The 27,960-nt window shown below is 44.5% G+C and overlaps 2 protein-coding genes across 10 annotated transcripts in view; one reads left to right on the top strand and one right to left on the bottom strand.

Moving 5' to 3' along the window:
* Positions 1-227: 227 nt before the first annotated feature.
* Positions 228-10,194, top strand: FOXA1 (forkhead box A1). The gene is made up of 2 exons (XM_034937472.4): positions 228-3,031; positions 5,215-10,194. Exons 1-2 carry the CDS (start codon positions 2,960-2,962, stop codon positions 6,559-6,561), a joined length of 1,419 nt encoding a protein of 472 aa, XP_034793363.1. The 5' UTR covers positions 228-2,959; the 3' UTR covers positions 6,562-10,194.
* Positions 10,195-16,591: 6,397 nt separating this feature from the next.
* The window catches only part of MIPOL1 (mirror-image polydactyly 1), a 387,061-nt gene continuing 375,692 nt past the window's right edge, over positions 16,592-27,960 (bottom strand). For 7 of the 9 annotated variants that reach the window (XM_034937464.4, XM_014347549.6, XM_063596043.1 and 4 more), the window contains one exon: positions 17,665-18,081. In XM_034937464.4, coding sequence (XP_034793355.2) covers positions 17,928-18,081 — 154 coding nt within the window. In that variant the 3' untranslated portion in view covers positions 17,665-17,927. Of the gene's footprint in view, positions 18,082-27,960 lie in introns of all 9 variants that reach the window. The other 2 variants (XM_063596040.1, XM_008957156.6) reach the window with 1 other exon arrangement.

Here is a 27,960-nt window from a genome sequence, read left to right as displayed (position 1 = left end):
CGGCCACTGAGATGGAGAGAGGCTGGGAGCTGGACGAACGGCCATCTCTCCTTCCATCTTGGCCTCGGCTCTAAGAACCTAAATCCCTGACTGTGGGATGCGTGCGGATCCAGTATCGCCTGGCGGTGCTCCCCGGAGGCGCCTGCGGGAAAATTCAGCTTTCCCTCTCCACGACAGGAGGCGCTGTGTTCGTGGAAATCCCCCGGCTGCGAACCTGGGATCCCTGACCTGGATCAAGGCTCCGAAGCTGGCAGAGTCCATTCTGCATCACCGGTCTTGGGCTTTGAAGAAGCCTAGGAGAAATTCCGCTTCGGCCATCACGCTATGAAAAGTGGATTTTTTTTTTCTTAAGTCAATTTTTTTTTTTTGAAAATATGAGACTTAGTAGGTTTGGGAAGTGGGCTAAAAGAACATTTGATATTGTAATTGACCCCCCCCCTTTAAGGTGACAGTGTTTTTCCCCTACTTAAAGCACCAACTTTTTTGTGCACTATAAAAGCTATTACTATCCATAAATTGTTACTCTCGGTAGAAAATAACCTAGTCTTGCTCGGTGTTATTGAAGAGCCAAGAGGGTATTGGAGAATCACCTCCAGAAGGAACAAGGAAGCTCATTAGCACTGAAAGTCCCCCGGATCAGGCCCAGGAAGCTAAGCATCCGTATACTTTACAAATGGAACTAAAGTCAGCTACTAATGGGAACTTTGCACAAAAGAATTAGTTTCTGACACACAATTCGCAGATACATTTACACAAACTGATGGGACAACTTGCAGTCACAGGAGCAGGCTGCATTAGGGAGGGTTCCTGCCCTACTGAGTTCCAGGTGGATTTAATTTCACTCATTCCTTTCCTTATGATGTGACGTTTCTACCCCCCCCCCACCCTTTTTGTAAAAAAAAAAAAAAGTAATCCAATGCTTTTATCTTTTTTTATTTCCTTAACTGCACATCTTCACCCTCTCTGCTCCCCTGCTGACTTAAGAGATTTGTTTGGTTCAGGGATTTAAAGTGATTCTCTTGCCAGATTTCAAGTAAAAGAGATTTAAAAGAACAAAGCACAGGGAAAAAGGTATCTGTTTGGAAGACAAGTTAAAACACATTTCTTAAAATGAGATTAATAACATTTTAAAAACTTTGCAAAACAAGAAGATTTTGCGGATTCTTAATTACTTTAGATTTTATTTTGTTACTTAAGGAAACCTAATGGTTCTACAGGCAGTACAACAAACACACGGTCACAGACACTCAGAAACACACACACTCAGTCACACATGCTCAGAAATATACAAACGGTCACACACTCAGAAACACACGCACCATCTCCCAATCTATCACCAACTAATTGCCTATCACCCGGTCACTTCAGCTGTTCTCTCTCCCAGGACAAGTGGGCAACCACCACCCAGGGCCTCATGAGAGTAAAGAGACTTTGCGTTGGGAAGACTCTCCCACCGACGTCCAGGACCGATTAGGAACCAAGCGAGCCCCTGAGATCTCAGCCCGGACCCTCCGGGTCACAGACAGGACCAAGCGCCGCTGCGGGCAGTCTCGGGCTTCTGCCTGGCATCTCTTTCTCAGTGCAGATGCGTTCCCGCGCCCAGGCCTTTGCTCTCCCAGCTAACGCGCGTGTTATGGGAGATGTCCCCTCCCCCTGACCTTTTCCTATCAGAAACCAGACGGTCGTCTCCAGCTCACTCCCTGAAGCGGCTGAAGGGGGGCGGGAGGAGGAGCCCGGCAGAGGGAGGACGGCCCGACTTGGGTCCGCCTGCCCTATCACACAGACATCTGCTCTCAGTTTCTTCCTCTTTGTGGTCGCTACAGATGACAAGGGGAGAGGAGCGGACCGAGGCGGAACAAAAAAAAAAAAAGTTATGTCATAAAGATATAAACCGGTGCTGTGACTCACCTGCTCTTAGCCGCAGGTACGAGTTTCGTGGCAGCGCCTCCGCTCTGCTAGCCCGGGGCCCGGGTCGGCCTAACGTCACTTGGCTCGGCTGACTCAGATGACCCGGTTTCTAGTGACGAAGCAAAAGTGGGGCTTTTTCCCTTTTCTAGTCTGAAGCTCTCAGGAGGAAAGAAAAAAAAAAGGCTGTATTCTCCAGTCTCCCGGGGTTGAACTTTGGGTCAGGAATCAGGAGGGAGGAAGCAAAGAGCAGGAGGGGCGCGAGACTGGGCCGCAGCCCGCGCTCGGAAGGTGGCGTGTACCTCTGGGGAGGGACCCCGGAGTCAGTTATCCCACAAGGTCTCTAAGCCCAGTCTCCGACGCCACCGCCCCCGGCCTTCTCCGGCTGCGAGGTTCCGATCCAGAGCCCTAGCCCGCCCGCCCGCCTGGCCCCGCCTATTTTTTCTTTTTCCAAAGGGGGTTACACCCCCTCCCACCCCATTTCCCTCTTTCCCTAGCTTCCGGGCCTAAACCAATTACACTGCTTTGCAAACAAAGTGAGGGCCCCGCTTGGGGGAGGGGTCGCGGGGGAGGGGTCGCGCGCAGCGGTGGCGCGGCGGGGCGGGAGGCGCGGCGGCCGGACTGGCGGGCGGCCGCCTTGCAGGTGCACCTCGGGCTTTGTAGGTGCGAGCGTCTTTGTGCGGCGGACAAATGGGGAGAGGACGAGGAGGTGGGCACTCAAGCGACGTAAGATCCACATCAGCTCAACTGCACTCGCCTCGCAGAGGCAGCCCGCTCACTTCCCGCGGAGGCGCTCCCCGGCGCCGCGCTCCGCGGCAGCCGCCTGCCCCCGGCGCTGCCCCCGCCCGCCGCGCCGCCGCCGCCGCCGCCGCCGCCGCCGCCGCCCACGCCGCGCCCCGCAGCTCTGGGCTTCCTCTTCGCCCGGGTGGCGTTGGGCCCGCGCGGGCGCTCGGGTGACTGCAGCTGCTCAGCTCCCCTCCCCCGCCCCGCGCCGCGCGGCCGCCCGTCGCTTCGCACAGGGCTGGATGGTTGTATTGGGCAGGGTGGCTCCAGGATGTTAGGAACTGTGAAGATGGAAGGGCATGAAACCAGCGACTGGAACAGCTACTACGCAGACACGCAGGAGGTGAGAGGCGAGGCGAGGCGGGCGGCCGGTGGGGCGCCGCTGGAGCCCGTGCCGGGGGAGGCCGGGGAGCGGTGGGCGCCAGGCAAGGCAGGCAGGCGGGCCGGGGGCGCCTTCTCGGTGCCACCGCTGCCCGCCCGCCGGTGTGGCCCCGGCCGGGCCTTGGCCGGGCCTGGAAGCGGGACCTGCTGCCCTGCTCTGTCCCGACTCTCGCAGCCGGAGAGGGAGTTTTAGGAAACTCCGGGCTTTGAAAACAGCGGCTCTAGGAAGCGCTTGCCTCTTCCCAGCAGCGAGCGGGAGCAGGAGCCGGGCCCGGGGTGCAGCGGGCGGGCGAGCGCCGGTGCGAGTTGGAAGCAACTCTGAGAAAGCCGGAGCATACCCACAAGGCGACCTCTTCGTCCCACCGTTTAATTCGCAGACGTCTTCTGATTAAAGCGCTCTGCCGCCAAGTTGGGTGTCTCAATAATGAAACGATTTCTAAATTTTGTAAAACTTGTTCTTCAAAAGCCCTATTTGGGGAGAAGTGTGCTCCTTCTCTAAAACCGCTGGGTGGCGCTAGTGCGACCAAAATATTCTTCACAACTCTGGGCCGAGAACCTGTTTCTCTTCATTGTCCCCTTGGTGGCACGTTCATGGGGGTTATTTTTACAATGTGCACAAAAGGATTACAGGGAAAACCAGTTACAGGGAGGACTACCACCTATTAAAAGTATTTTTCTGGAAACAGCTGGCGATTACCCTCCAAAAGTTTAATTACCATTATTGAAAACGCGTATTGGAACTGCCTTGGATAATCTTGGGAAGAGGGAAAGAAAATAAAGCCCCAAGGTAAAAAATACTTTTAAGACGTGGACAGAAAAATATAGGATCACGTAATATTTTGATGGTAACTGACTTATTTAGATTTATGTATTCACAAGTTTACCTCTGAGTTTATTTGCATACCATAGTTTACCGGGTGTTCCTATTTAAATCTATTTGTTCTCATGTTTTCAAATTGAGTCATACTTGCTGATTAAAATAAACTTAAGGACATCATTATTCCTTATTAAATTACCAGAGGAGTGCTTTTTAATATGCCTAGGTTTTGTACGTTTAAAATACTGTACCTAATGCATTCCCACATCGCTATTGATAAGGATTTTCGCTTGTTGATGATTTTAAAAGGAGCTCAGAGGTCTTCCAGAGATTTAATTCTGACGCAGTCATCTCGACCCCACCATTCAATTAGACCCCTAGCGAAAGTACTTTCTTACATGTTAAAGCTGAGAATTAGGAAATACAATAGCATTAAGAGAAAATAAGTAGAATTTGATTTTCGAATTTTAAATTATTCAAGACTACTCACGGAATTTCAAAGCCAGGCGTTGAAATCATCGGCAGCAACATCAGCATGTGAAAAAAAAAGATTTATTTTGACAAACTGTGTCACCAAATTTTTCAAACGGGACTGTAAAGTGGTGACAAAATTAATGCGAGTTTCTAAATAGCTTGCAAAGGTGTACATGTAAAGTCATGTTAAAATAAAATGCATATAGCACTTTGAGATTATTATAGCACCCCCTCCCAGCCCTTTCTGTTATGGATCTACTTTTAGTTTTATTTTTCCAAAACTTATTTAACTCTGAGTTTGCTTCCCTTTTAACATTACAGTTGCTACAAGCAGGTAGAAAACACTACTTCTAAATACAATAAACAACAAAAAGTCACCACAGGCAAAAACCCCTAGGACAATAAAGCCACTTGTTGGGAAACAAATGATTCAGGGGGTCCCATGTCCATAGGTGATTTGCTCTATCAACGATTTCCCCCCAAAGGGCGCTTTGCCGAGGATGGTTGGGGTGGAGACTTGGGATACCGCCTGGCGTGGATGGAGGAGGCGATGAGGGGGCCCTGGAAGCCAGCCCCTGAGCCTGGCGTGTAAGGCGATTACACATCTTCCTGGGGACATATTTTCTGTGAGCGTTTATCTTTCATGCCTGCCGCGCTAGGATTTTCCCCCTGCCGTGCAAGACATCTTTGCTCGGTCTGGGGAGGGCGCTTAGCCGTTTGCCCCGGGTGGGGGCGTCCCGTGTTCTGCAAAGTGCTCTGCACTTGCCCCCGGGTTAGGTCCCGGACGGCCGCCCTCCAGTGCCCACCACTAACCCCGCCCTCTGGGGCTTCTTCACTCGCTGTCTCCACTCCAGGCCTACTCCTCCGTCCCGGTCAGCAACATGAACTCAGGCCTGGGCTCCATGAACTCCATGAACACCTACATGACCATGAACACCATGACTACGAGCGGCAACATGACCCCGGCGTCCTTCAACATGTCCTATGCCAACCCGGGCCTAGGGGCGGGCCTGAGTCCCGGCGCAGTAGCCGGCATGCCGGGGGGCTCGGCGGGCGCCATGAACAGCATGACTGCGGCCGGCGTGACGGCCATGGGTACGGCGCTGAGCCCGAGCGGCATGGGCGCCATGGGTGCGCAGCAGGCGGCCTCCATGAATGGCCTGGGCCCCTACGCGGCCGCCATGAACCCGTGCATGAGCCCCATGGCGTACGCGCCGTCCAACCTGGGCCGCAGCCGCGCGGGCGGCGGCGGCGACGCCAAGACGTTCAAGCGCAGCTACCCGCACGCCAAGCCGCCCTACTCGTACATCTCGCTCATCACCATGGCCATCCAGCAGGCGCCCAGCAAGATGCTCACGCTGAGCGAGATCTACCAGTGGATCATGGACCTCTTCCCCTATTACCGGCAGAACCAGCAGCGCTGGCAGAACTCCATCCGCCACTCGCTGTCCTTCAATGACTGCTTCGTCAAGGTGGCACGCTCCCCGGACAAGCCGGGCAAGGGCTCCTACTGGACGCTGCACCCGGACTCCGGCAACATGTTCGAGAACGGCTGCTACTTGCGCCGCCAGAAGCGCTTCAAGTGCGAGAAGCAGCCGGGGGCCGGCGGCGGGGGCGGGAGCGGAAGCGGGGGCAGCGGCGCCAAGGGCGGCCCTGAGAGCCGCAAGGACCCCTCTGGCGCCTCTAACCCCAGCGCCGACTCGCCCCTCCATCGGGGTGTGCACGGGAAGACCGGCCAGCTAGAGGGCGCCCCGGCCCCCGGGCCCGCCGCCAGCCCCCAGACTCTGGACCACAGTGGGGCGACGGCGACAGGGGGCGCCTCGGAGTTGAAGACTCCAGCCTCCTCAACTGCGCCCCCCATAAGCTCCGGGCCCGGGGCGCTGGCCTCTGTGCCCGCCTCTCACCCGGCACACGGCTTGGCACCCCACGAGTCCCAGCTGCACCTGAAAGGGGACCCCCACTACTCCTTCAACCACCCGTTCTCCATCAACAACCTCATGTCCTCCTCGGAGCAGCAGCATAAGCTGGACTTCAAGGCATACGAGCAGGCACTGCAGTACTCGCCTTACGGCTCTACGTTGCCCGCCAGCCTGCCTCTAGGCAGCGCCTCGGTGACCACCAGGAGCCCCATCGAGCCCTCAGCCCTGGAGCCGGCGTACTACCAAGGTGTGTATTCCAGACCCGTCCTAAACACTTCCTAGCTCCCGGGACTGGGGGGTTTGTCTGGCATAGCCATGCTGGTAGCAAGAGAGAAAAAATCAACAGCAAACAAAACCACACAAACCAAACCGACAACAGCATAATAAAATCCCAACAACTATATTTCATTTTTCATGCACAACCTTTCCCCCAGTGCAAAAGACTGTTACTTTATTATTGTATTCAAAATTCATTGTGTGTATTACTACAAAGACAACCCCAAACCAATTTTTTTCCTGCGAAGTTTAATGATCCACAAGTGTATATATGAAATTCTCCTCCTTCCTTGCCCCCCTCTCTTTCTTCCCTCTTTCCCCTCCAGACATTCTAGTTTGTGGAGGGTTATTTAAAAAAACAAAAAAGGAAGATGGTCAAGTTTGTAAAATATTTGTTTGTGCTTCTCCCCCCTCCTTACCTGACCCCCTACGAGTTTACAGGTCTGTGGCAATACTCTTAACCATAAGAATTGAAATGGTGAAGAAACAAGTATACACTAGAGGCTCTTAAAAGTATTGAAAGACAATACTGCTGTTATATAGCAAGACATAAACAGATTATAAACATCAGAGCCATTTGCTTCTCAGTTTACATTTCTGATACATGCAGATAGCAGATGTCTTTAAATGAAATACATGTATATTGTGTATGGACTTAATTATGCACATGCTCAGATGTGTAGACATCCTCCGTATATTTACATAACATATAGAGGTAATAGATAGGTGATATACATGATACATTCTCAAGAGTTGCTTGACCGAAAGTTACAAGGACCCCAACCCCTTTGTCCTCTCTACCCACAGATGGCCCTGGGAATCAATTCCTCAGGAATTGCCCTCAAGAACTCTGCTTCTTGCTTTGCAGAGTGCCATGGTCATGTCATTCTGAGGTCACATAACACATAAAATTAGTTTCTATGAGTGTATACCATTTAAAGAATTTTTTTTTTCAGTAAAAGGGAATATTACAATGTTGGAGGAGAGATAAGTTATAGGGAGCTGGATTTCAAAACGTGGTCCAAGATTCAAAAATCCTATTGATTGTGGCCATTTTAATCATTGCCATCGTGTGCTTGTTTCATCCAGTGTTATGCACTTTCCACAGTTGGACATGGTGTTAGTATAGCCAGACGGGTTTCATTATTATTTCTCTTTGCTTTCTCAATGTTAATTTATTGCATGGTTTATTCTTTTTCTTTACAGCTGAAATTGCTTTAAATGATGGTTAAAATTACAACTTAAATTGTTAATTTTTATGAATGTGATTGTAATTAAAAATATTTTGATTTAAATAACAAAAATAATACCAGATTTTAAGCCGTGGAAAATGTTCTTGATCATTTGCAGTTAAGGACTTTAAATAAATCAAATGTTAACAAAAGAGCATTTCTGTTATTTTTTTTCACTTAACTAAATCCGAAGTGAATATTTCTGAATACGATATTTTTCAAATTCTAGAACTGAATATAAATGACAAAAATGAAAATAAAATTGTTTTGTCTGTTGTTATAATGAATGTGTAGCTAGTAAAAAGGAGTGAAAGAAATTAAAGTGTATAAGTTGATTTAATATTCCAAGAGTTGAGATTTTTAAGATTCTTTATTCCCAGTGATGTTTACTTCATTTTTTTTTTGACACCGGCTTAAGCCTTCTGTGTTTCCTTTGAGCCTTTTCACTACAAAATCAAATATTAATTTAACTACCTTTCCTCCTTCCCCAATGTATCACTTTTCTTTATCTGAGAATTCTTCCAATGAAAATAAAATATCAGCTGTGGCTGATAGAATTAAGTTGTCTCCAACGGAGACTCATGAACTCTCTTCTCATTAAAAGAGAAACAAAACTTAGCCATCAGGGTAGCTCTGGAGGAGGTGGGAGGAGGGGAGTTAATTCACTCTCGCAGGGGAAGTGTTGTACCGACAGGACATTTTAGGGTAGCCGCTATTTTGCATTTTGTGAAGATTTTTTTAAATTTTGATTAAAAAATGTCGTTCCTAAGAACTTAAAGTTGATAATTTGTTTCCTCCTAAGGAGCTTTTAAATGCAACTTCACACTCCATAGTTGCTTGGGATCACAAAATCATTAATCTCCTTTGATAGCAGGCTCACTTTCCAGTCCACCTATTTCTTTGTAAGTCTTGTTCGGATTGACATCAACAATAACAACACCAGCTCAAGCAGAGGCCTGCCTGCCTGAGCCCTTGTGTATGAACTCCATCCTCACCAGGGCTTGAACTTGGACAGCCTTTACTTTGATCGCCCCACTCCACACCGCGGACAAGATAAAAAGAGCCGTGCGAGTCGCTTAATTATCGCGTAATTGCCTCCCCAGATGAGAGAAAGGGTGCCATGTAGCACTTGAGAAAAATCCAGAAATCCCAAACCCCCACTCACTTCAGTTAATGAAAGGAGGAGGGGAGGGAAATTACTGGTTTGAATAATTTCAAACCCTAATTTGGAGACCTCGGAAGGACATCAAAGTCCCAAAGAGAGGAAAAAGCTTCCAATCCCAACAGTTACTCTTATTTACATAAGGTAAACAAACGTTGGCAAATTCAGCTTCCAAATGTAATATAAAGGCGTGGGCTTGGGCCTCGGAATCCCGCCCCCACTGAATCTAAGATGTTTAACTTCTGTGCCGTCCTCTCTGTGATGTTCCCTTTCTCCTTTTCAACGTATTAGAAACATCAGCGCCTTGCCTTCACCCCACCAAGCTTAAGTTGGCCTTAGCTCTTGCTCTGTTACTTGCCGGAGACATTTTCTAGTTATGCGGGGGACGGGGGCACTTTGGAGACCTGCCTCGGGAGCTGGACCGCGGGGAGCCTGCAGGCCCAGCCCCTGCTTTGTGGGCTTCTCGCAGTTCTCAGACCGCACACTCCGCCACCTCTGGGCGATGTGACCTGCCACCCGCGCGTTAGGACGCGCGCGGGTTGGCGGCCAGGACAGCTGGTTGCCAGGGAAGGCGGACAGAGCAGGACAGCAAGCGTCTCGAGGTGACAAGTGCAGATAGTTCTTCATTGTTTGGGCATTTTCCCTTCCTAGCGAATAAATCTCCTGTTGAGCCCGGGACCTAAAAGTCAACAAAGAAGGCCAGCCGCCTCGTTACGGCTCCTGCGGCCCCGGCGGCCCGCGTTGCCGCGGCTGCTCCCGCTGCGTAATCCCTTCCTCGGAAACCCGGACACACAAACACCCGGGCGCCCGGGCTGGGGCGCCGCGCCCCTGGGTCAGGAAGAAAACATCTGTGGTTCCGAGGGAGTGCGGAGACCCTGCCTGAGCGCGCCGCCTTCCTGCGACCCCCACCCCATCCCCTTTTCGTCTGGGTGTTTCCACATTTCTTCACCTCGCCAGCTCCCGAAGACCAGGGCCGGAAAGGGGCTGCTGACCGTCCCGCCGCGGTGCTCCTGCTCGCTGGTCTTAGGAATTTCGCCCGAGATGGGGGAGGGGTCCCCGGGGAGGGGAGGGAGGGGGCGAGGAGGGAAAGCCTTCCTCCTGACCCAAGTGTACAGCTCCGGTGGCGCTCGGACCCACCAACGCTACCGAGCAAACATTTTTACAAAAAAGAAAAAAACAAATGTTTTGGGAGTGAGCATAGGACAGGGGAGGGGAGCTGCAATTGTTACTCTCACCTTGCATTTAGGAAGGGCAGGTATGAAACATTTTTAAGGTGACAAAAAGAGAACCAAAGATAGGGAAGAAGAAAAGCTCACCAGTTCTATTCAGCAAAAACTAAACAACTCACAAGTGTTCGGAAATAGAAGGCAGCTCCGTCCATTTTCTACATGGTGGCTAATACAGTGTTTACATCGAAGGCAAAATTTAATTTCCATTGTCCCTTTGTGATCCCCCTCATACAGGATAAACTGATGAGAATTATTAGGGAAGGAGGGATTAAAACAAACAAGATCCTAGTAAAGCTCCCAACCTCTGTTTTCATTTTCTGAAGGCTGGATACTTAATTGATTTCACTGAAAGCATAAAAAACATTATATTTCTTAGAAGTCTAACAGATTTGAACGAGCCATAACAGAAAAGAAGTCCTGAAGTGATAAAAATGTAAGCCCTTGTTTTGGCATTTTAAAAAATTGGTCTCAATTCCACAAACATGCTTAAGTTTCTTTGCAAAAAACTGCCGAGATCAATACAAATTCTTTCCAATGCTGGCGAAAGTAGAAGACCTGTCACCCAAATTAATTAACCTTTCCTCAAGATCAATTGGTTTTCTGTTGATTTAGCAGTAATATTGTAGAACATTTAGCTATAATGTATTTTAATGTGATCCCTCAATGTCAACAGGAAAAAATTCGTTGAAAAATAAAATAGCTTAAATAAGTCAGTAGACATTTTATACCTTTGTAGGAAATATTTTGCCTTCAAAAATTAAATACCGATTGTTTATTTGAATTGTAATAAAGTGTGTTTTGCAACTAAATGGAGTTAAGAGCATGCCTAATTACTCCAAGATAGTTATATGCAAAAAGATGATTGTTTTAAAGATACCTAGAACTAAATAGGTAATCAAATTATGCTGAAATTTAAAAACAAATTTTTCTCAAACTGAAAGAATCGTTAGTAGAATCAATAGATTCTCATGAGAGTAAGAATGTAAGAAAATGAAATGAAAAAAACGTGAATATTTCACAATCTTCCTGTTTATAAATAGAATTGATTTGGAAAGGTAAAGCGTTTCTTAAAGTAGCCACTTACACAAGTTTTATTTTCATCCACGATGTTAGTGTATCCAAATAACATTTAACAACAGATTACCTTAAATCTTGTGTTTTTTCTTCCAAATAGCTAAGTTTGGGGGCATAATAATTCCATTGGTTTTTCTCTTTTAGCCCCAGCCCAGCATGGTTCTTTGAACTTTGGCCAGCTAGGATTGCAGCCCTCACCTTTTTGTTCTCCACCATCATTTTACCAAGCAATCTGGGGCTGGAAAATACCCATGCCATTCAATTTTAACTTGTAAAATGCATGAATTTTCCTGTTATAAACATTTTAAAACACCTGACAAGGGGGAAATCCTCACTTGCCACCTTTCTTTTTCTATTTAACTTCCTTATTTCTCCAATTATGTTAGCTGTGACTACAGTGTAAGAGCAAAGCACAGGGTGAGAGTAAGCACTCCTCCCCCTTGCAGTCCCGGGAAATAAGGAGCCCTCCTTTTTCTGGGTGCCACTCCGTGATCTTTTGGGGTTCTCTATGTTCCAGTCAACCTACAGGACAGAGGCAAGATATTCTCCCTCAAAATCCAGGAAGGAAAGGGCTTAAGTAGAATCGTGCTCGAATACATCAGAATCCAGGTGGAATGCGGGTCAAGTCACTGGCGAAATCAAGAACCAGGCCAGTGACACCAACGGCAGGCCTGACTCAGAATTTAAGTGTGAGGTTGCCTTGGTTTAACTTTTTACGTCTCTCAACTCCCCTTCAAGATTACACATCAGGGGCTTTTTCTTTTCTCTTCCTTTAATTTCTGAAACCAAGAAAAAAACAACCTGGAAATTCCCCCCAAAGCATTGCTATTGCCTGCAAATTGGGAACAATGAATTAAATTGGAAACCTCCTTAGCCAATCCCCCCGCCCCTCCCCTCCAAACACACACACACTTTTAAAAAGGAGTACATTTGTTACTCTTTTGCTTGCCTGCTCATATCCCGGGTCAGTTTTCTGGTTTCTCTCTCTTACGCCAAAGATTGTTTTAAAACACAAACAATTTAATGAAAAGACTTTAAGGAGCTCTGCGGCGGTTTGTATCCTTTGTATATTTAATTTTAAGGGCCCATTATGCACCAGGGAGGAAGTAGGCGCCCTCCTAGTCCCGTGCTCCTGGAAAGCGGAATTTCTTTGCATGATTCAGGTGACTAGGATATTATTGGAACGTTCCCCTAGCTCTGGGTCCCACTTGGGGGCTTTGTGCTTCACTACCGCAGTCCAGCTATACACCCGTAACCCAACAGCGGCTCAACCCTGGGCGCCAACTACCGCTGCGTCCTCCGCCGCTTTTCGCAGGTGGAGGCCGATTCATGAGCTCAAGCCGCAATGAGCCGTATTGTAGCGCAGGGCCTCGTCCAGGTTTCCTTGCCTCTCCCAGGAGTCACACCGCCTTCTGCTGACACGCGCTTCCTTTGTGTCATGCCTGGCTAATATATTAATGGGGCGGATAACCCGGATCCTTAGCGGAGGGGAGGAGGGGGTTGGAGATGGGGAGGGCAGGGAAGGGAACCGAACAGCTCTGGTTGCTGACCCTTGGGCCAAAGAGCCCTGGGGCGGACCAGGAGTGGGGGAGCGAATCGAGGTGGGGAAAGTTCACATTGGGGGCACTGAAAGTAAACTTAATGCCTGAAACAAGTTTTAGAAAAGGTGACCTGATGCTAATGCTCGGTCCTGGGCACAAACTGCGCAGCCAGACGCCGCGGACGCCGGAGAAACTGCCCCTCTGGCGGAGCGGGCCGCGCTCCTGCAGCGAAGTGTCCGCCCCCCCTACCCCACCCCGGGCCGAGAGCTCCGCCGCGCTGCGCTATGTGCGGAGTCACGGGTGAAAAGTCCTAACTACGTGTCGCACGAAGGCCTCTTGACGAGTGCACACCTTCACGGACTCAGACTCATTAATCTCTAGCTGAGCCAGTTACCTTAGATGCTGGGTCCCAGTGCTTAAAAATAAAGACCAGCCCGCTCCTTGCCCTCAAGGAGAAGCCAGCTTTTCCCACCCTCGCCCCCAAAGAGTTGTGCGGCCTCCCAGTCGGGCTCATCAGCCACACAGGTGGATCTCCTGCGCTACGCCAGGTGGGCGGGAGGAACGGCAGATCCCTGGCCGGAGGCCTGAAGCCCAAGGGTCCCCGCCGCCGGGTGCCGGCCTCCTTCCAGCCCCGAACTCCCGGGCGGAACCCCCTCCCCACCGGGCCCTGGGCCCCACCCGCCAGACGGTGCCCGGGTGCCCCGAGACATATGCTGCCCGCAGGCCGCGCGGCCCGACGGAGTGCTCATTGCCGAGGCGGTTCTCAGCCCATCAAAAGCCCAGGCTTTCTTCAGCCGTATGGGCCGCGAGGTGAACAACAATGCCCGGGCCCCTTCACTTCAAAAGCAGCGATCAGGGGAAAGGCTCCCCCAGAGAATTTTTTTTTCCCCTCAGCCTTTCATTCCTGGTTTGAAAAAAAAAAAAAAAAAAAGGCATCAGCAACTCCAGGCCCCGGGCGAGCCTAATGCCCTTTGATGGGGATTGAATTCATTATCTCCAATAACACAATTGTGCTTGGCCAACGAAAAGAGCAAAGCAGGGCTCTATCCCGCCGGAGGGGCCCGGCCGGGCGGGGCTGGCAGGCGAGCAGCGCTCCTGGGGACCCGCACACAGGCGCAGTCCTGGCCCGCCCGGCCCGCTGCGACGCCCCCTGGGCTCGGGGGGCGCGGGCACGCCCGAGGCTGCAGGACCAGTGGCGCCGCCCGCCAGGACCGGGCGAGGAGGGGCGGGACGGCTCTCTTGTCTGATTTATTTTTCGTTTCTCCCTTCGCAACCATCCCCCGAGGGCGGCCCCCGCAGAATGGGTATTTACTCTCCTCCCTCCCGGCCTCCAGCTGGGAAGCCATCCCTGGTGCCTGGGGCGCGCTGGGCAGAAGGGCCGCCCTGCGCCCCTGGCTGAGCACGCAGGACTCTCAGCATCCCGGCGGCGCCGCCCAACCCCGGCGCGGAGCTGGCTGTACCCGCAACCTGGCAAGGAAAAACTGGGCCCCCTCTCGCTTCCACGCCAGCCATTGCGGAAAAGCGCCCCAGGAACCTGGGCGGGGACCGCGGGACACCGGGTCCCGCCCCCGGGTGCAGGGATCTGGACGCGGGGCTTGATGCCTGGTCCCCTCGGCTTCCGGGCCTGTGGACACTGCCTGGGACTCCCACCTGACACGAATGTCGCCTCCTCCCGGGTTCCACCGCCATCCCTGCCCTTTCAGCCACCTCCAGCCCCCGCCTTCTCTGCCCTCTTGATTGTACGGAGGTGGAGGTGAAAACCCACTAAGACACTGCGGGTCTTGACCTCGTGTGTGTGTGTGTGTGTGTGTGTGTGTGTGTGTGTGTGAGAGAGAGAGAGAGAGAGAGGAAAGGGGGGAGAGGGAGAGAGAGAGAAGAAGAGGGAAAGAGAGATTATATTTTGAATTTCTCAGACTCATGATCAAAGAAGACTTCATAGCCTGTTGTCTTATTAAATTGCAGTTCAAGGCATTACTGAGATGCTTCCTACACAACCTTACTCCCCCTCTTCACCCCCATTACTGGGGAAAGTTCGGATTGAAGTTTTATTTCAGTCAGATAAATAATAATAATAATAACAATTTAAAGTACTTTAAACAAACAGAAGACTTATTGAAATGCTCTGCGGTAGTAACTGTGGATTGGTCGTTCCTCACTAATGAGTCATGACTATCCCAACCTCCAAGCAATGGACTCTTCACCTTTCTCTTCAGAGAATTAGAGCCAGCACACACATGCTGTTGGAGGTATATAGACAGGTAGATGGCTATATATATATATATATATATATATATATTCACACAAATAGATATAGCGACTTAGAGGAGCATCCACAAGAACTTCCTATCTATACAACTGTCCTGAAAGCGAGGAAGCAAGAAATTGAGTAATATGCTGATTTGAGGTCAACCGAGAGAAGTGTTTCAGATTTGAATTTCAGAGAGGCATTATTTTCATCAGGAGATACAGGGCTTAATTATTTAATTCTCTTCAGCATAGAGTAACCTTTACAAATTTAACCCATTGACTCTGACTACAACCTTCAATGTTTAGGCCTCAGCACTGGGGGTTCCTCTCCAGTACGTAAGATTAAAAGACTTCAGTTCTTCGCTCCAGGCTTTCTTCCCCTTTGTCTTATAGAGCAGCATCCTGAATGTAATTTACATTAAAATATATATTTACTTTTGTGAAGTCTTTTTAGTTTTCATTTACCTCAGAAAGGATGTAAAACATTTACCTTGCAGATATTCTGAGTGTCTAATAAAGAAGTGTATGGGAAATTCTATTCTTTAGATGAGTTTTAAACTCTGGATTCTACAGGTTGTCAAAAATGAATGAATTCTCTTTTGGACCCTTAGCCTATTTTTTATTAACTTATTAAAAACAGGTTTGAATCTTGGTGGCTGGTTCATTTACATTGTGGTGACTTACTTCAGTCACCTTTTATAAAATCTCTTTTGCAACATCAAGTGGAGGTTTAATCTTTGTCTTGAATTGTGCCACACATATCCCACACCTGGTGGACTGCTGCGCTTCCTTTGCATATTCATTGTCACATGCTTAGAAATACTGGGAAGAGAAAGATGTTTATACAGGGTAAAGATGGCAGTGAATTAGATTTTACATATTAACAATTTGAATAAGAGTTTAACATAATATGTATAATCAGAATAAGTTATATGTAGGTATAGCTATTTAAGAATTAATTTTTATGATATTTTGAGGACTTCAGAGGACTCAGGACCCAGGGTAAGAACTATTCCCTGCATAACAATATGTTCAAAACAACCACCATAAAAGCTTTAATTCTGACATATAGTCTACCTGACCACAGAAGATAGAGGACAGGCCTGTGGTTTATCACATAAACAATTTATCTAGTGTCTGAGCACACATAAAGGATTATGTGGCTTCAGGTGAGCAGGGCCCCATAGGATGGATGAATTACTAAACAAAAGATACTATGATTTTCATGTAGATGTCTTAGGCCATGGAACAGAATTAGGAAGGAAGAAGATGTGAAGCATTTCAACAGAAATGAAAATTCAGTATTCTCTAAAGTGCAACCCCAATGCCCATTTCAGCCTTGAATCATGAATCATGAAGCCACGGAAAATGGTGATGGAAAAGACTCTTTATGTCTTCTAGTTCACTCATCTTAAAGATTATTCTCCTCAGAATATTCCCAAGCCATGGTTTGAATAGATTTAAATGTCAAGAATTGAAGGACTCCCTTCCACTTCCTGAGTTTCTTGGAGAAATTATATTCATGGTGCAAAACATTTTGCCAACTGAGTATTTTCTTGGTTATTTATTAAGGTAAAATTGTCTTGCATTTTAAATATGCCTCTTTGAGGATCCATTTTTATTAGCTCTCAAACCTGTTTCAGATACCTGAATGCTTGTCTCTTCATTTATTCAGCCAGTCTATACACACTTACTTTATTTAGTTCCTACATAAGATTGATCCAAATAAAGTGCCCAGGTGGGAAACTTCCTTTAATATGTATTAAGCATTTGATTTTCTATTCTTAATACTGAGAGGGAAATAATAAATTTAAATCTCCAAATTCCTTTGAATGATACCAGCATTATAAATGTGAGACTTGATCCATTTGTGAGATGTCACCCAAATGCTAAGTCATGAAGCCTCTTTGCCTTTTAAGTATAATTTATGATAAGACATTACAGGACCTCAACTTCTTAAAATATGGTAAATTCTTAAATTAAAAGAAAGAAAAACTAGAAACCAATTGGGAGTTGGTTCATTGAGAATACTGTTCTTACTGGAGAGATTTCAGAGTGTTTGTTCCTTGTGACCCAGAGGTTTACATGTGTCCTATCAGGAATATATTATGTCAGAGTTTTCAACAGCAAATAGGCCAAGGCAGTTCATTATAAAACTTCCAAAGAGAAGTAAAACTTTTATATTTCAATTGCAGAGATTCAGAAGCTGGATCTGGAGCACTGCATTATGATTTGGCATCCTAGACTCAAAACCAGACTCTGGGCTCCCAATGCGCCAAAGGAGTAGCCCGCCCTCTGGACAGTGAAAAGCCAGGCCTAGGCTTAACCCTTGAGTCTGCACCTGTCTTTTACACTTCAGCATTTCCACTGAGTCAGGCAATTTGGAAGGAAATGCTCCTTTAGTTTGACAGATAATTCACTTTAGAAGTATAACCATAGCAAGAACAGATTGTGAGGTAAGCAGAGAGAGAGGAAATGAGAAATATTGAGAAATGATCTCCACTGCATTCCATTCACCTATCTCATCTTATAAAATAGAATAGGTGAACAAGGAGAATGGGAATTGTAAGCAAAATGAAAGACTGTAAGGTCTCTGATGAGTCAAAGAGTGACATTGAGAAGTTGTGTAATAATAGTATAATTTATATACATCCATTGAATACAAGATTGCACAGATATCAGCTTTCTTCCAATTTGCTACGGGGTATTGAGAGGGGAAAGTTCTATCCAATTCTTGATGATTCATATGATATAGCAAGTGACAGTGTTTTTATTTAATTCCCTGTACAATGAGTACTACCTTAAAATATCCAAAGAGCCTTCTTAAATAAAGGTCTGCTTTTTTTTTTCAAAATTTGTAGTAAACACATATTTTAAAGTCTTATGTTCACTTACAGTTGTTACCAGGTGATGCTGTTTGTGGAATAACCTGAGATTTTAACACTAAGCACAAATTAACTTTCCCAGAGTATAACAGACTCCTTCCTATTTTCATCTTACCCTCAGCAACAGAAAGAGTGGTGTAGTAGCCAGCGTTCAACCTGAAATATAAAAAAATGTAGAACATAGTAAGATTCTTCTCAACTATATGCAAGACCCTTACAATTGAATTTATCATTAGGGATAATAAACAATGATTACCATGCTTTGAAATAACATTTTTAAGTGTTTTTAACTCAGGCAGGTAACTTGTTTTCAAGAGGAACAGAAAACAGAGATTCCCAAGGAAATATAAGTGATGAAAAGATGAGAGAAACGGAAGTACCATAGAAGCAGCAAAAGGTATTAGGTCATGTATAGACTCACAGCCCAGGGGACTGAGGGAGTGAGAGCTGGGACAGAGGCAAATTAATAGCTGGAGAGAGCTAGACAGACTGTGCTGAGGAAGGGCCAGGCGTGAAAAGATTTGGTGTCGTCATAGCAACGGGCTCAGCCCTGCTCCCCCTGAAGCCCATTCAGCTCTGAGCTGCCGGAACACGTTTTTAATTAAAGCGTATAAAAGTTGTTTTGTAAGGACTTCTCATCCGATAGATTTCAAAATGGTTAATCAGGCTTCATCTCCTTTTGATGCTCACAAGAGCATGGGCTATAGCATGCACAGAAACTGCTGCTGCTGCTGCCGCTAAGTGAGTTATCTCTCAATCACACCTAATACCAGGAATGAGCAAGGCGTCTATTTATTTAGATACACAAAAACAGAGGATTCCAGTGGGAGTAGGGAGTCCATTTTTATGGAACTCAGTCTTCTGGACGGCCATGGTCCCTGGTTGATGTTCTATTTAACTTTTGAAAACAGCAAGATTTTTTTTTTCCTTTGAGAGACACAGTCCAAAAGCCAAAACAAAGGTTACCAATTATTTGTATCAATGAATATTTACCCTAGGATGGGTATTTCAAATAAGAGGTTTGTACCACTCCTATATAAAAAGATGGTAACCTGTCTCATTTTTTTTTGAGAAAAAAAGAACTCCCACTCCTAAATCTTTCATAAATTCATGATATACAGCAACAGTTGCATTTAACTCTTTAATAAAATAGATGACTTAATAGAAAATGGCATCTTTTGTTGATTCACTAAACAGCCTCTTAGATGAGTTAAACTTTCTCCAGGCTTTTTCATCTCCCTTTCTCCCCAATCTTGGCTGATGACCTTGTCTCTAACTTCACTGAAAAAGAAAAAAAAGAAAAAGAGAGAGATGATTTTACCTGTCATCTATTTCTTCATCTACCCTTATCCCAACTGAACATTTCTACTCCTATACCAGTGTATCCTCCATAAGGTCGTGGATGAGAAGGAGTCCTGCCTGCTCTCTGAAGCAAACATACCCACCAAACGATTTTATTGAACACCAACATCAGACAAGGCCACTCTGTAACCAGAGTGAAGTGAGACAAAACCAAGAACACTTTGTAATTTTGTCTAAGCACAGATGAAAACAAGATCACTATGTAAACTACAATTATAGCAAGCATCCCCTCATCCCAGCTAATAAGAGTAACCGTTGCTTATTTACAAATTACAGCTGTAGCCAAAGTCCCACTATCTTGAACTCTCCACTGAATAACCTAACACAAGCCCCAATCCTATAATGTCATTTCTAACACCCTCTTAACTGAAATGCCACACAATTCTGCATGATGTGTAGTCTCCCTTATTTGCAACAAGCTACAAACCCAACTTATTCAACTATAGATATGCCTCTAATGGTCTGGTGTGAGAATATTGACAGGCCTTTCATTCCTTTGTTTCATGGCTTGAATTATCACACAGCAAACTAAAAGTTCACCCCTGCCCTTTGAACAAAACTCCCTTCTTATTTCTATACCGGTCTGCAAGGCATTTCCATGATTATTTAATATATTTAAATTAAAGAAACACATTTCTTTCAGTAACAGGGCATCCCTCCTGACTTTTATATTTCTCTCAAACTCTTAGTCACTCAGGCTCGAAAAGTCATAGTCATCATTGATTTGTCTCTCTTCTTGCCCATATATCTCCAATTGATTAATATGCCCTGTCAATAATTCCCATTCCCAATCTCTATTTTCTGGACATTACAGAGGTCACAATTTTAGTCCATAATACTGTCCATTATCTGTTAAAATACCCTCCAGATGCTCTTTGGCCAATTCTTGTCTGTACATCATTTCTAGCCTAATATTCCTGAACAACAAGCTTCCAGTGAGTGCAGTTAAGTTCTAACCTCTTGAGGCCAGAGTTTTCACAGAGGTAAAATTAGAAATTATATAGGAATAACTGGCATGCTTTTCCTCCCTTAGAAAAGATAATGTCATCTTAGGCTGCATACATGAAATGGGGAAAGCAAGAATGCAGTGGTCAACACAGGGTCATGTTTCATATGTTAGGACTTATTCTTTGAGAACTATAGGCCAGGCATGGTGGTGGCTTACACCCTTAATCCCAGCACTTTGGGAGGCTGAAGTGGGAGGATTGCTGGAGGCCAGGAGTTCAAGACAAGCCTGGAAAACAAAGTGAGACCCTGCCTCTATAAAAATTTTTTATACAATTAGCTGGGCATGGTGGCATGTGCCTAGTCCCAGCTACTCAGAGGTTGAGGCAGGAGGATCACTGAGCCAGGAGTTGGAGGCTGCAGTAAGCTATGATCATACCACTGCACTTCAGCCTGGGTGACAAGAGAGATTTCCCTGACTCAAAAGAAAAAAAAAACCACACACACACACACACACACACACACACACACACACACAGGAAAAGAAAAAAGAAAAATAGAGAAACACAGAAAAAGCAAGACCTTTAGGAGATTGTGAATATAGATGAGAACTAAATCATGCCTTGTGAAGGATGGTTTAGAATGGGGATGTTTGGCCGCAGAATAAAATATTTCTGTTACAGTTGGAGGATATTACAGTTATTTCAAGCATATGTGAGGGAGACTAGAACCATTTATTGTATGTGAGTATAGAGGGCAGAATTAGGGCCAGAGGGTAGAAATTAGAGACTTACAGATTACAGCTCATATGAAGAGATCTGTAACATGGTTTTAGATTGAGTAGGTCACCTCAGGAAATACTGAGCTTCTCAACATTGAAGCTTCAAGTGTATATGAGATGACCACTTGGATATACATTTTCCTCAAACTTATGCTTTATTTACTTAGCTCTAATCATTCAACTTTCAATTACAATAGATATGTTTGTTTTGAATAAAATGAACTTTTTATTTCATGTATTCTATTTTTAAAATGCAGTCAATGTTCATTTGCTTTATCCCACATATTTATCCTTCCTGGTATATTCATTCTTTCCTCTGTCAGTATGATCCATCTGTGACCACTTTTCTTTGCCTACTCGACTTCCTTTAGGATTTCTTTTAGTGAAGTTCTGCTTGTGATATTCTTTCACTTTTTGCCGGGAATTTAATTCCAGGTTGTTGCTGTTGTTTTACTTTCAGCCCTTTAAAGATGCTACTTCATTTTTTCTGGCTTCTGTTTCTCTGAGAAGACAGACTTACTCCTACTCTTTTGAAAGCCATATGTCGTTTTATTCTCTTCGTTGTTTCTTTCTTGAGTCTCTAGTAGTCTCTAGTCGTTCCAACTTCTGAGTCACCCCTGGGTCTGGTTCTGCTATTTTATCTTTTCACATAGGTCTTTTAACATTTTTAAATGTGTCTTTTTTTTAAAATTAAATGCCAGGTATGTTGTATAGAAGAAGAGTAGACACTGAAGCAAATGTTCAAAGTGGGAATATCTATCCTTCCATCAAGCTATTAGCATGGGGCTATTAGTCAATTTAGTCAGCATTTGCGGTGAATTGGGTTTTGTTGTAGCCATGGTTATTTTCAGTGTACAACAGACTTGAAATCCCTCTGGTGGTGGGCTAGGCTGCTCCTATTTTGTGCTTAATGTTAAGACCTGGAGTGCTGGAGAGTGGTTGTTGTTTTTTTCCTCTTTCCCTGCTCCATCCTTTCCATGCTTTTGTTCTTTCTCCAACAGTAGATGGCTGTTGTTACCTGTTACTAGACACAAGGCTTCTGGTGGGGGAAGGGGAGGACTTTCTCAGTTCTCCTGCTCTCTTGTTGATTTTAGGCAAGACCTGTACACCTAAGCATCCTCCAGCAGACGATCTTTGCTTCCTATTCAGTGCAGGCTTTCTAAAACTGATAAACAATATGCTACTGAAACATGAGATTCTAAAAACATAAAAACACACAGGCAGGTTCCTTGCCCCTTCCTCCAAATTCTACCTTGTATTGGAGTGTCTTCGGTGTGTATGAGTTTCTTGAACCTTTCTAAATGTCACCAATCTTTACCTAGGCCTAAGGCATAGGTTCTTGCCCTTCTTCCTGTGCAGACAGCTTTTGCCTCATGTTAAAGCAGGGTTAGATCCAGTGTATGGGCAGATTTCTTGCCTCTCTCCACTTGGTAGATGCTCTTTGCCTCGAATCAGTGGAGGACCCAGAGTGTAGGTGGGTTTTATACCTGTTCCTAGATGCACACCTGCTCATAGCTGTGGCCATTCACCAACCTGTGTTCAAAAGAGGCCTGGACCTTGGGTGTGCTTCTCCAGGCACTCCTGCTCTAGCCTCAAACCTTGGCAGGCCCTGCAGAAATCTGCCATCGAAAAGAAGACTCTCTCAGGTCCCTGCTCTACTCTCAATCTTTCTCGTAAGTACCGAGTGGAGGCCCATGAAAAAGTGTTGGTGGGTGTGGGCAAACATCCTCTGCGCTCTGGGACTCCCAGGGATTCTGAAGTGTCACGCTAGTCCATGGGTACATTTATGGCTTTGTTAACATTTTCTTTCCTGCTTACCCACTTTATGGCTACCGCCTCTTTCTCCCATGCTCTGCCAAAAAATGAGACAATTCGTGTGTTTCGTTTCTCCTCAGAGGGACTCATTCTTCTTTGGAATTTAATTCACCTGGTTGCTTTGTAATCTCAACTCTCTGATAGGTTAAAAAGTTATGATATGATACATAATAATTTATTTTTCTCATTCTTAGGCAGGTGTGACACTTTCTTATGGTTTTCTACATCCTAAGTGGAAGTAGAGCTGTCTCTCTGGTTGTTTTGAAGGTTTGTCTATTTGTATTTGGTTTTTTTTAGCTGTTTTACTATGATGTGCCTAGGGGTGTGTGTGTGTGTGTGTGTGTGTGTGTGTGTGTGTTTAGGTTTTTAGAATCTCATGTTTCAGTAGCATATTGTTCATCAGTTTTAGAAAATTCTTGGTCAATATCTCTTCAAATGTTGATTCTATCTATCCCATTTTCCTTCTGTCCTGGGACCCCAATTACACACACCAAGTCTATTACTATGTTCTATGTATCTTTTACAATGTTTTATAGATTTTTCATCTTTTTTTCTTTCTCTTCTCCAATTTGGATATTTTCCACTGGCCTCTCTTTCAGTTCCTGAATTCCTTTTCAGGAAATTCAGTTTCTGAATTTCCTTTTCAGGAAATTCAGTTTCTGAATTTCCTTTTCAGTTCTTGAGTTCACTTTTCTGCTAGGTCTAATCCACTAAAACCATCTATTGAATTATTAACTTAGTTCTTATATTTTTCAGTTCTAAGATTTCCGTTTAATTTTTTAAAAATTTCCATTTAAAATCCACTTTTGAGCATATTTGATTACAATGATTATAATGATTTTAAAGTCCATGTCTGATAACTGCAATATCTGAATCACATGTGGATTTGTTTCTATTTTCTGTTTTTTTTTGTTTGTGTTGGTTTTTGGTAATTTAGTTTTATTGTCTGCCATGCTTGATAACTTTCAGTTGAATGATAAATATTGTGTATGAAAATAGTGGGGGTTCTGGCTGATATTGTTGTTTTCTACAGAGATTTTAATTTTTTTAAGAGTTTGAGAAGATCACCTTGGTATAGTTGAGGCTAATCTAGTTATAATTTGTCCTTACTCTTATGATGTAGATTTTCCAGGGTGTGAATCAAAAGCTGAGTTTCTCCTCTTTGGTGAGACTTGCACTCCAACTTTTGTCTCCTCAGAATCATGGAACTGACAGATTCTCTCCCCAGTTTTTAATCTTCCTAATAGGTATTTTTTTACTTGTTTTTTTCTGTGTCTTGTCTTGAGTTTAGCCTGTTGGATATCAGAAAATGCCTTGAAGGAAAAATGCACATAGAATATTGGTTTTAGCTGTCCATAGTACTTTTCTCTAGATCTTGGCCCCTCATGTAATAACTGCTTAATTTAACTCTGAACTCCATTTTTGGTTTCCTCAGCCCAGTACAACTGCCACAGGCTCAAGAATGCGCCATTTTTTATGCCTCTATGCCCCAAGCCTTGAATCAGCAAACATTCCAAGGTGAAATAGCTGTACTCAGAGCAGTACTCACTTCAATATGTTTTCCTTCTCTCCAGGATCTTGGTCCCTGAGGTCCTGGCTGCACTGGTTGTTCTACAGAGCTTTCAGATTTTGTTTTGTTTTGCTTTGTATTTTGTCCAAGTTTTATAGTTGTTCTCAAGTTTTATAGTTATTCTCAGTGGATGAATTCATCTGATTCTAGCAACTCTGTCATAGCCAGAAGCAGAAGACCTTTCCTTATTATATTCTAAACCTGAGTCCTTAGCCATCAAGTCTTGGCAATTCTTATAAGATCCTCTTAATTACCTGTGTTCAAGCCTCAAATTCACTTTCTTACCCATATTTTATGCATTCGCATATATTTGAGTCACAGTTATGGCAGAATTTATTTTTTGTAAACTTTGGTTGACTAGACAATTAAGATCATTTGGTTACATATTGTAATGCAGAAGAGTTGAAGATCTTGGAATTATTTCCTATTCTTTCATCTTCTATTTGCCAACAATCTTTAGCTTAAAATGTTAGTCACCTCTAGAACATTCTACATCTTCACTTCCACCAGCACAGCTTACTATCACTTTAGCTCTCTAGAACCCAGCTTAAAATCCATTTCTCAAGACTAGGAAACACAGATTAACATCATCATGAAGAGCAAATCTTCACACTTAGAATACAGATCAGTGTACAGGATTACTATTGGAGTTTGCCCAGTTTGGATTAGATAGTGCCCATAATGGAGTAATCTTACAGAGAGCAAGTTGAATACAAATTTAGTTCAAATTACTATAGTAGTTAAACAATATATAGTAATTGAACAATTAAGGGTAGTGATACACAAATCTAGGTTAATCAAAAAAGTCTCTTGGAAATGCATTACGAACTGGGTTCTAGAAAGCTGAAGTGATAGTAAACTATGCTGGTGGAAGTGAACACATACAATGTTCCAGAGGTGACTAACATTTTAAGCTAAAGATTGTGGACAAATAGAAGATAAGGGATTAGGAAAGAAATGAAAGTGTGTTAGTGTTGGTATTATACAGTTTTTTTGTTTTGTTCTGTTTTTGTTTTTGTTTTTGTTTTTTGAGACAGAGTCTCACACTGTTGGCCCAAGCTGGAGTGCAGTGGTGCAAACTTGGCTGACTGCAACCTCCACCTCCCAGGTTCAAACAATTCTCGTGCCTCAGCCTCCTGAGTACCTGGCATTACAGGTGTGCACCCCCATGACCAGCTAATTTTTGTATTTTTAGTAGAGACGTGGTTTTGCCATGTTGGCCAGGCTGGTCTTGGACTTCTGACCTCAAGTGATCTGCCTGCCTCGGCCTCCCAAAGTGCTGGGATTACAGGCATGAGTCACTGCGGCCGGCCGTATTACACAGTTTTAAAATGTGTGTTGGAAGAGAAAAAATTTGGAAAGCCATATAATCTATGTTCAAAGAAAACACATGTAGTGTCGATTGAAAGAAGGAAGTCACTGGGGCTGCATGAATCTTTTTAGAACGAAATTGTAGCATGGTCACCAGCTAAGTGAGGTAGTAATGGACATAAAGTGGAAGAATTTGATTAATACTATAACTTGCAGCATCTTTCAGTGGAATGACAGAGCTAAGGGCAGGGAAGAGGTTAAGAAAATAAATATAAGGAAGATAAATGCCATTTTTAAAAATGCCATATAAAGACATTTAAGCTGAGAAGTTGTCAAACAGTATTCTTGCAGATAATGGCAGGAGGGAAATTCATGGCAGGGAGGATAAATGATTTGGGTGCTATCTTCGCCTTATCGAATTTCAGGGATGAATCTCCATTTGAGATTAATTTATTCATTAACACATTCAGCACATTTGTTGAAAACACGGGTAAAGCATTGTGTTAGCTATTTATAGAGTTATGTTAGATGATCCTTGATCTGGAGGAATTTATAATGTGATAGGAGTGATGAGATAACACATGAATAATTAGAAGAAAAAGAGAAAATGGCCAATTTAGTTTCTGACACATAGTAGGTGCCCAACACAGGTTTGTGGAATGAACGAATAAGTGAATGAATGAATGAAAGACATAGGAAGCACATATAAAATAATAAGAGTTGAGAAGAAATGTTATTTATATGTAGAAAGATTAAAAATGTCTGGGTGCGGTGGCTCACGCCTGTAATCCCAGCACTTTGGGAAGCTGAGGTGGGAGGATTGCTTCAGTTCAGGAGTTCAGGACCAGCCTGGGCAACATGGAGAGACCTCATCTCTATGGAGAAAACAAATAAACAACAAATAAACAAAACCACTAGCCGGGAAGCTGGTGCACACCTGTAGTCCTAGCTATTCAGGAGCCAGAGGTAGAATGATCACTTGAGCCCAGAAGGTCGAGGCTGCAGTGAGCTATGATCATGCCACTGCACTCCAGACTGGGAGACAGAGCAAGACACTGTCTCAAAACAAACAAACAAACAAAAAAGGCTTTTATAGAGAATATGACAACTGAGTAAAACCATAAATGTCAGATAGGATCTAGGATTTAGATATGAGATTGCAGTGAGGGACAAGTCCACGTAGAGTTAACAGTGTAAGAAATTGGAAGCCAGAAAGTTCAGGGTGCATAGAGCCCAAGGTGACATTGAAACATGAAAGGGGAGGTCACAGAAAGATAAAAGCTGAGAAAGTAGGTTGGAACAAAAGTCTGAAGGGCCTTAAATGCTCTAAGAAGTTTGGTATTTATTCAGTTAATAATATTTAACATTAGAAAGATAATGTATGGATGATAAAATATTTGAATCCCTTGAAGAGATATGGTTAGAGGTATAAGGAGAATTTATAAGAAAGATAGAAGACAGGAAGAAAAGAGAAAATTTCATCTGGGTGTATTTGGCAATTGAGACTGTGAAGCTCCAGAGTAGAAAAAAGAAATAGAATTGGGAATCAAAGATGTTCATAATACAAAGGTGTAGATATGACCCTCCTTCAAGTACTGAGGCTCTTGATGGAAGGATTCATGTTACTGAGCTTGTACAAGTAGAATGCCATTATTTCACTAACACCCAGAAAATAATCCATTGCTATAATTAGCACTTAATTGTGCTATGTAACATGAAATTCCTTACTATATCTTTTCAGAGGCAGCAAGTAAGAACAGGTAGAAGGCAATTTCCTGGGAAAAGTGGTCTATATTTACTGTCTCCATTTCTACATTTTTCATTTACCTCTCAGTTCACTGCAATCTGGATTTTGTCTTTCATTTCAGCAGAAATCACTCTCATTAACGTCACCAAGGGCTTCTTAATAGCCAATCCCAATGGCACTTAGTTCAAACATCATCTCCTTTGGGAAACCTTCCTTAATGTCACAGAAAGAGCAAGACGCCCTTTTACCTGTTTTGAGCCTCTGTCTGTCATGGCACCTAACACAATGTATTACAATTATTTAAAGCTATGTGAATTCCCTTTCAACTGTGATTTCCATGAGGTCAGAGACTATGTCTTATTCAACTTTGTATCCCCAGCACCAGGTATGGTATTGCCTAAATAACTAAGAAATACGAACAATAAACCCCCCTCTATTGTCTCATTCAATCCTCTCTGCAGGATACACTTTTAGACAAAATACTGAAGACTCTTTTTTTTTTTT

The sequence above is a fragment of the Pan paniscus genome, chromosome 15, assembly GCF_029289425.2.
Source record: "Pan paniscus chromosome 15, NHGRI_mPanPan1-v2.0_pri, whole genome shotgun sequence".
Classification (NCBI taxonomy): domain Eukaryota; kingdom Metazoa; phylum Chordata; class Mammalia; order Primates; family Hominidae; genus Pan; species Pan paniscus.
This window is presented reverse-complemented; position numbering and strand designations above follow the sequence as displayed.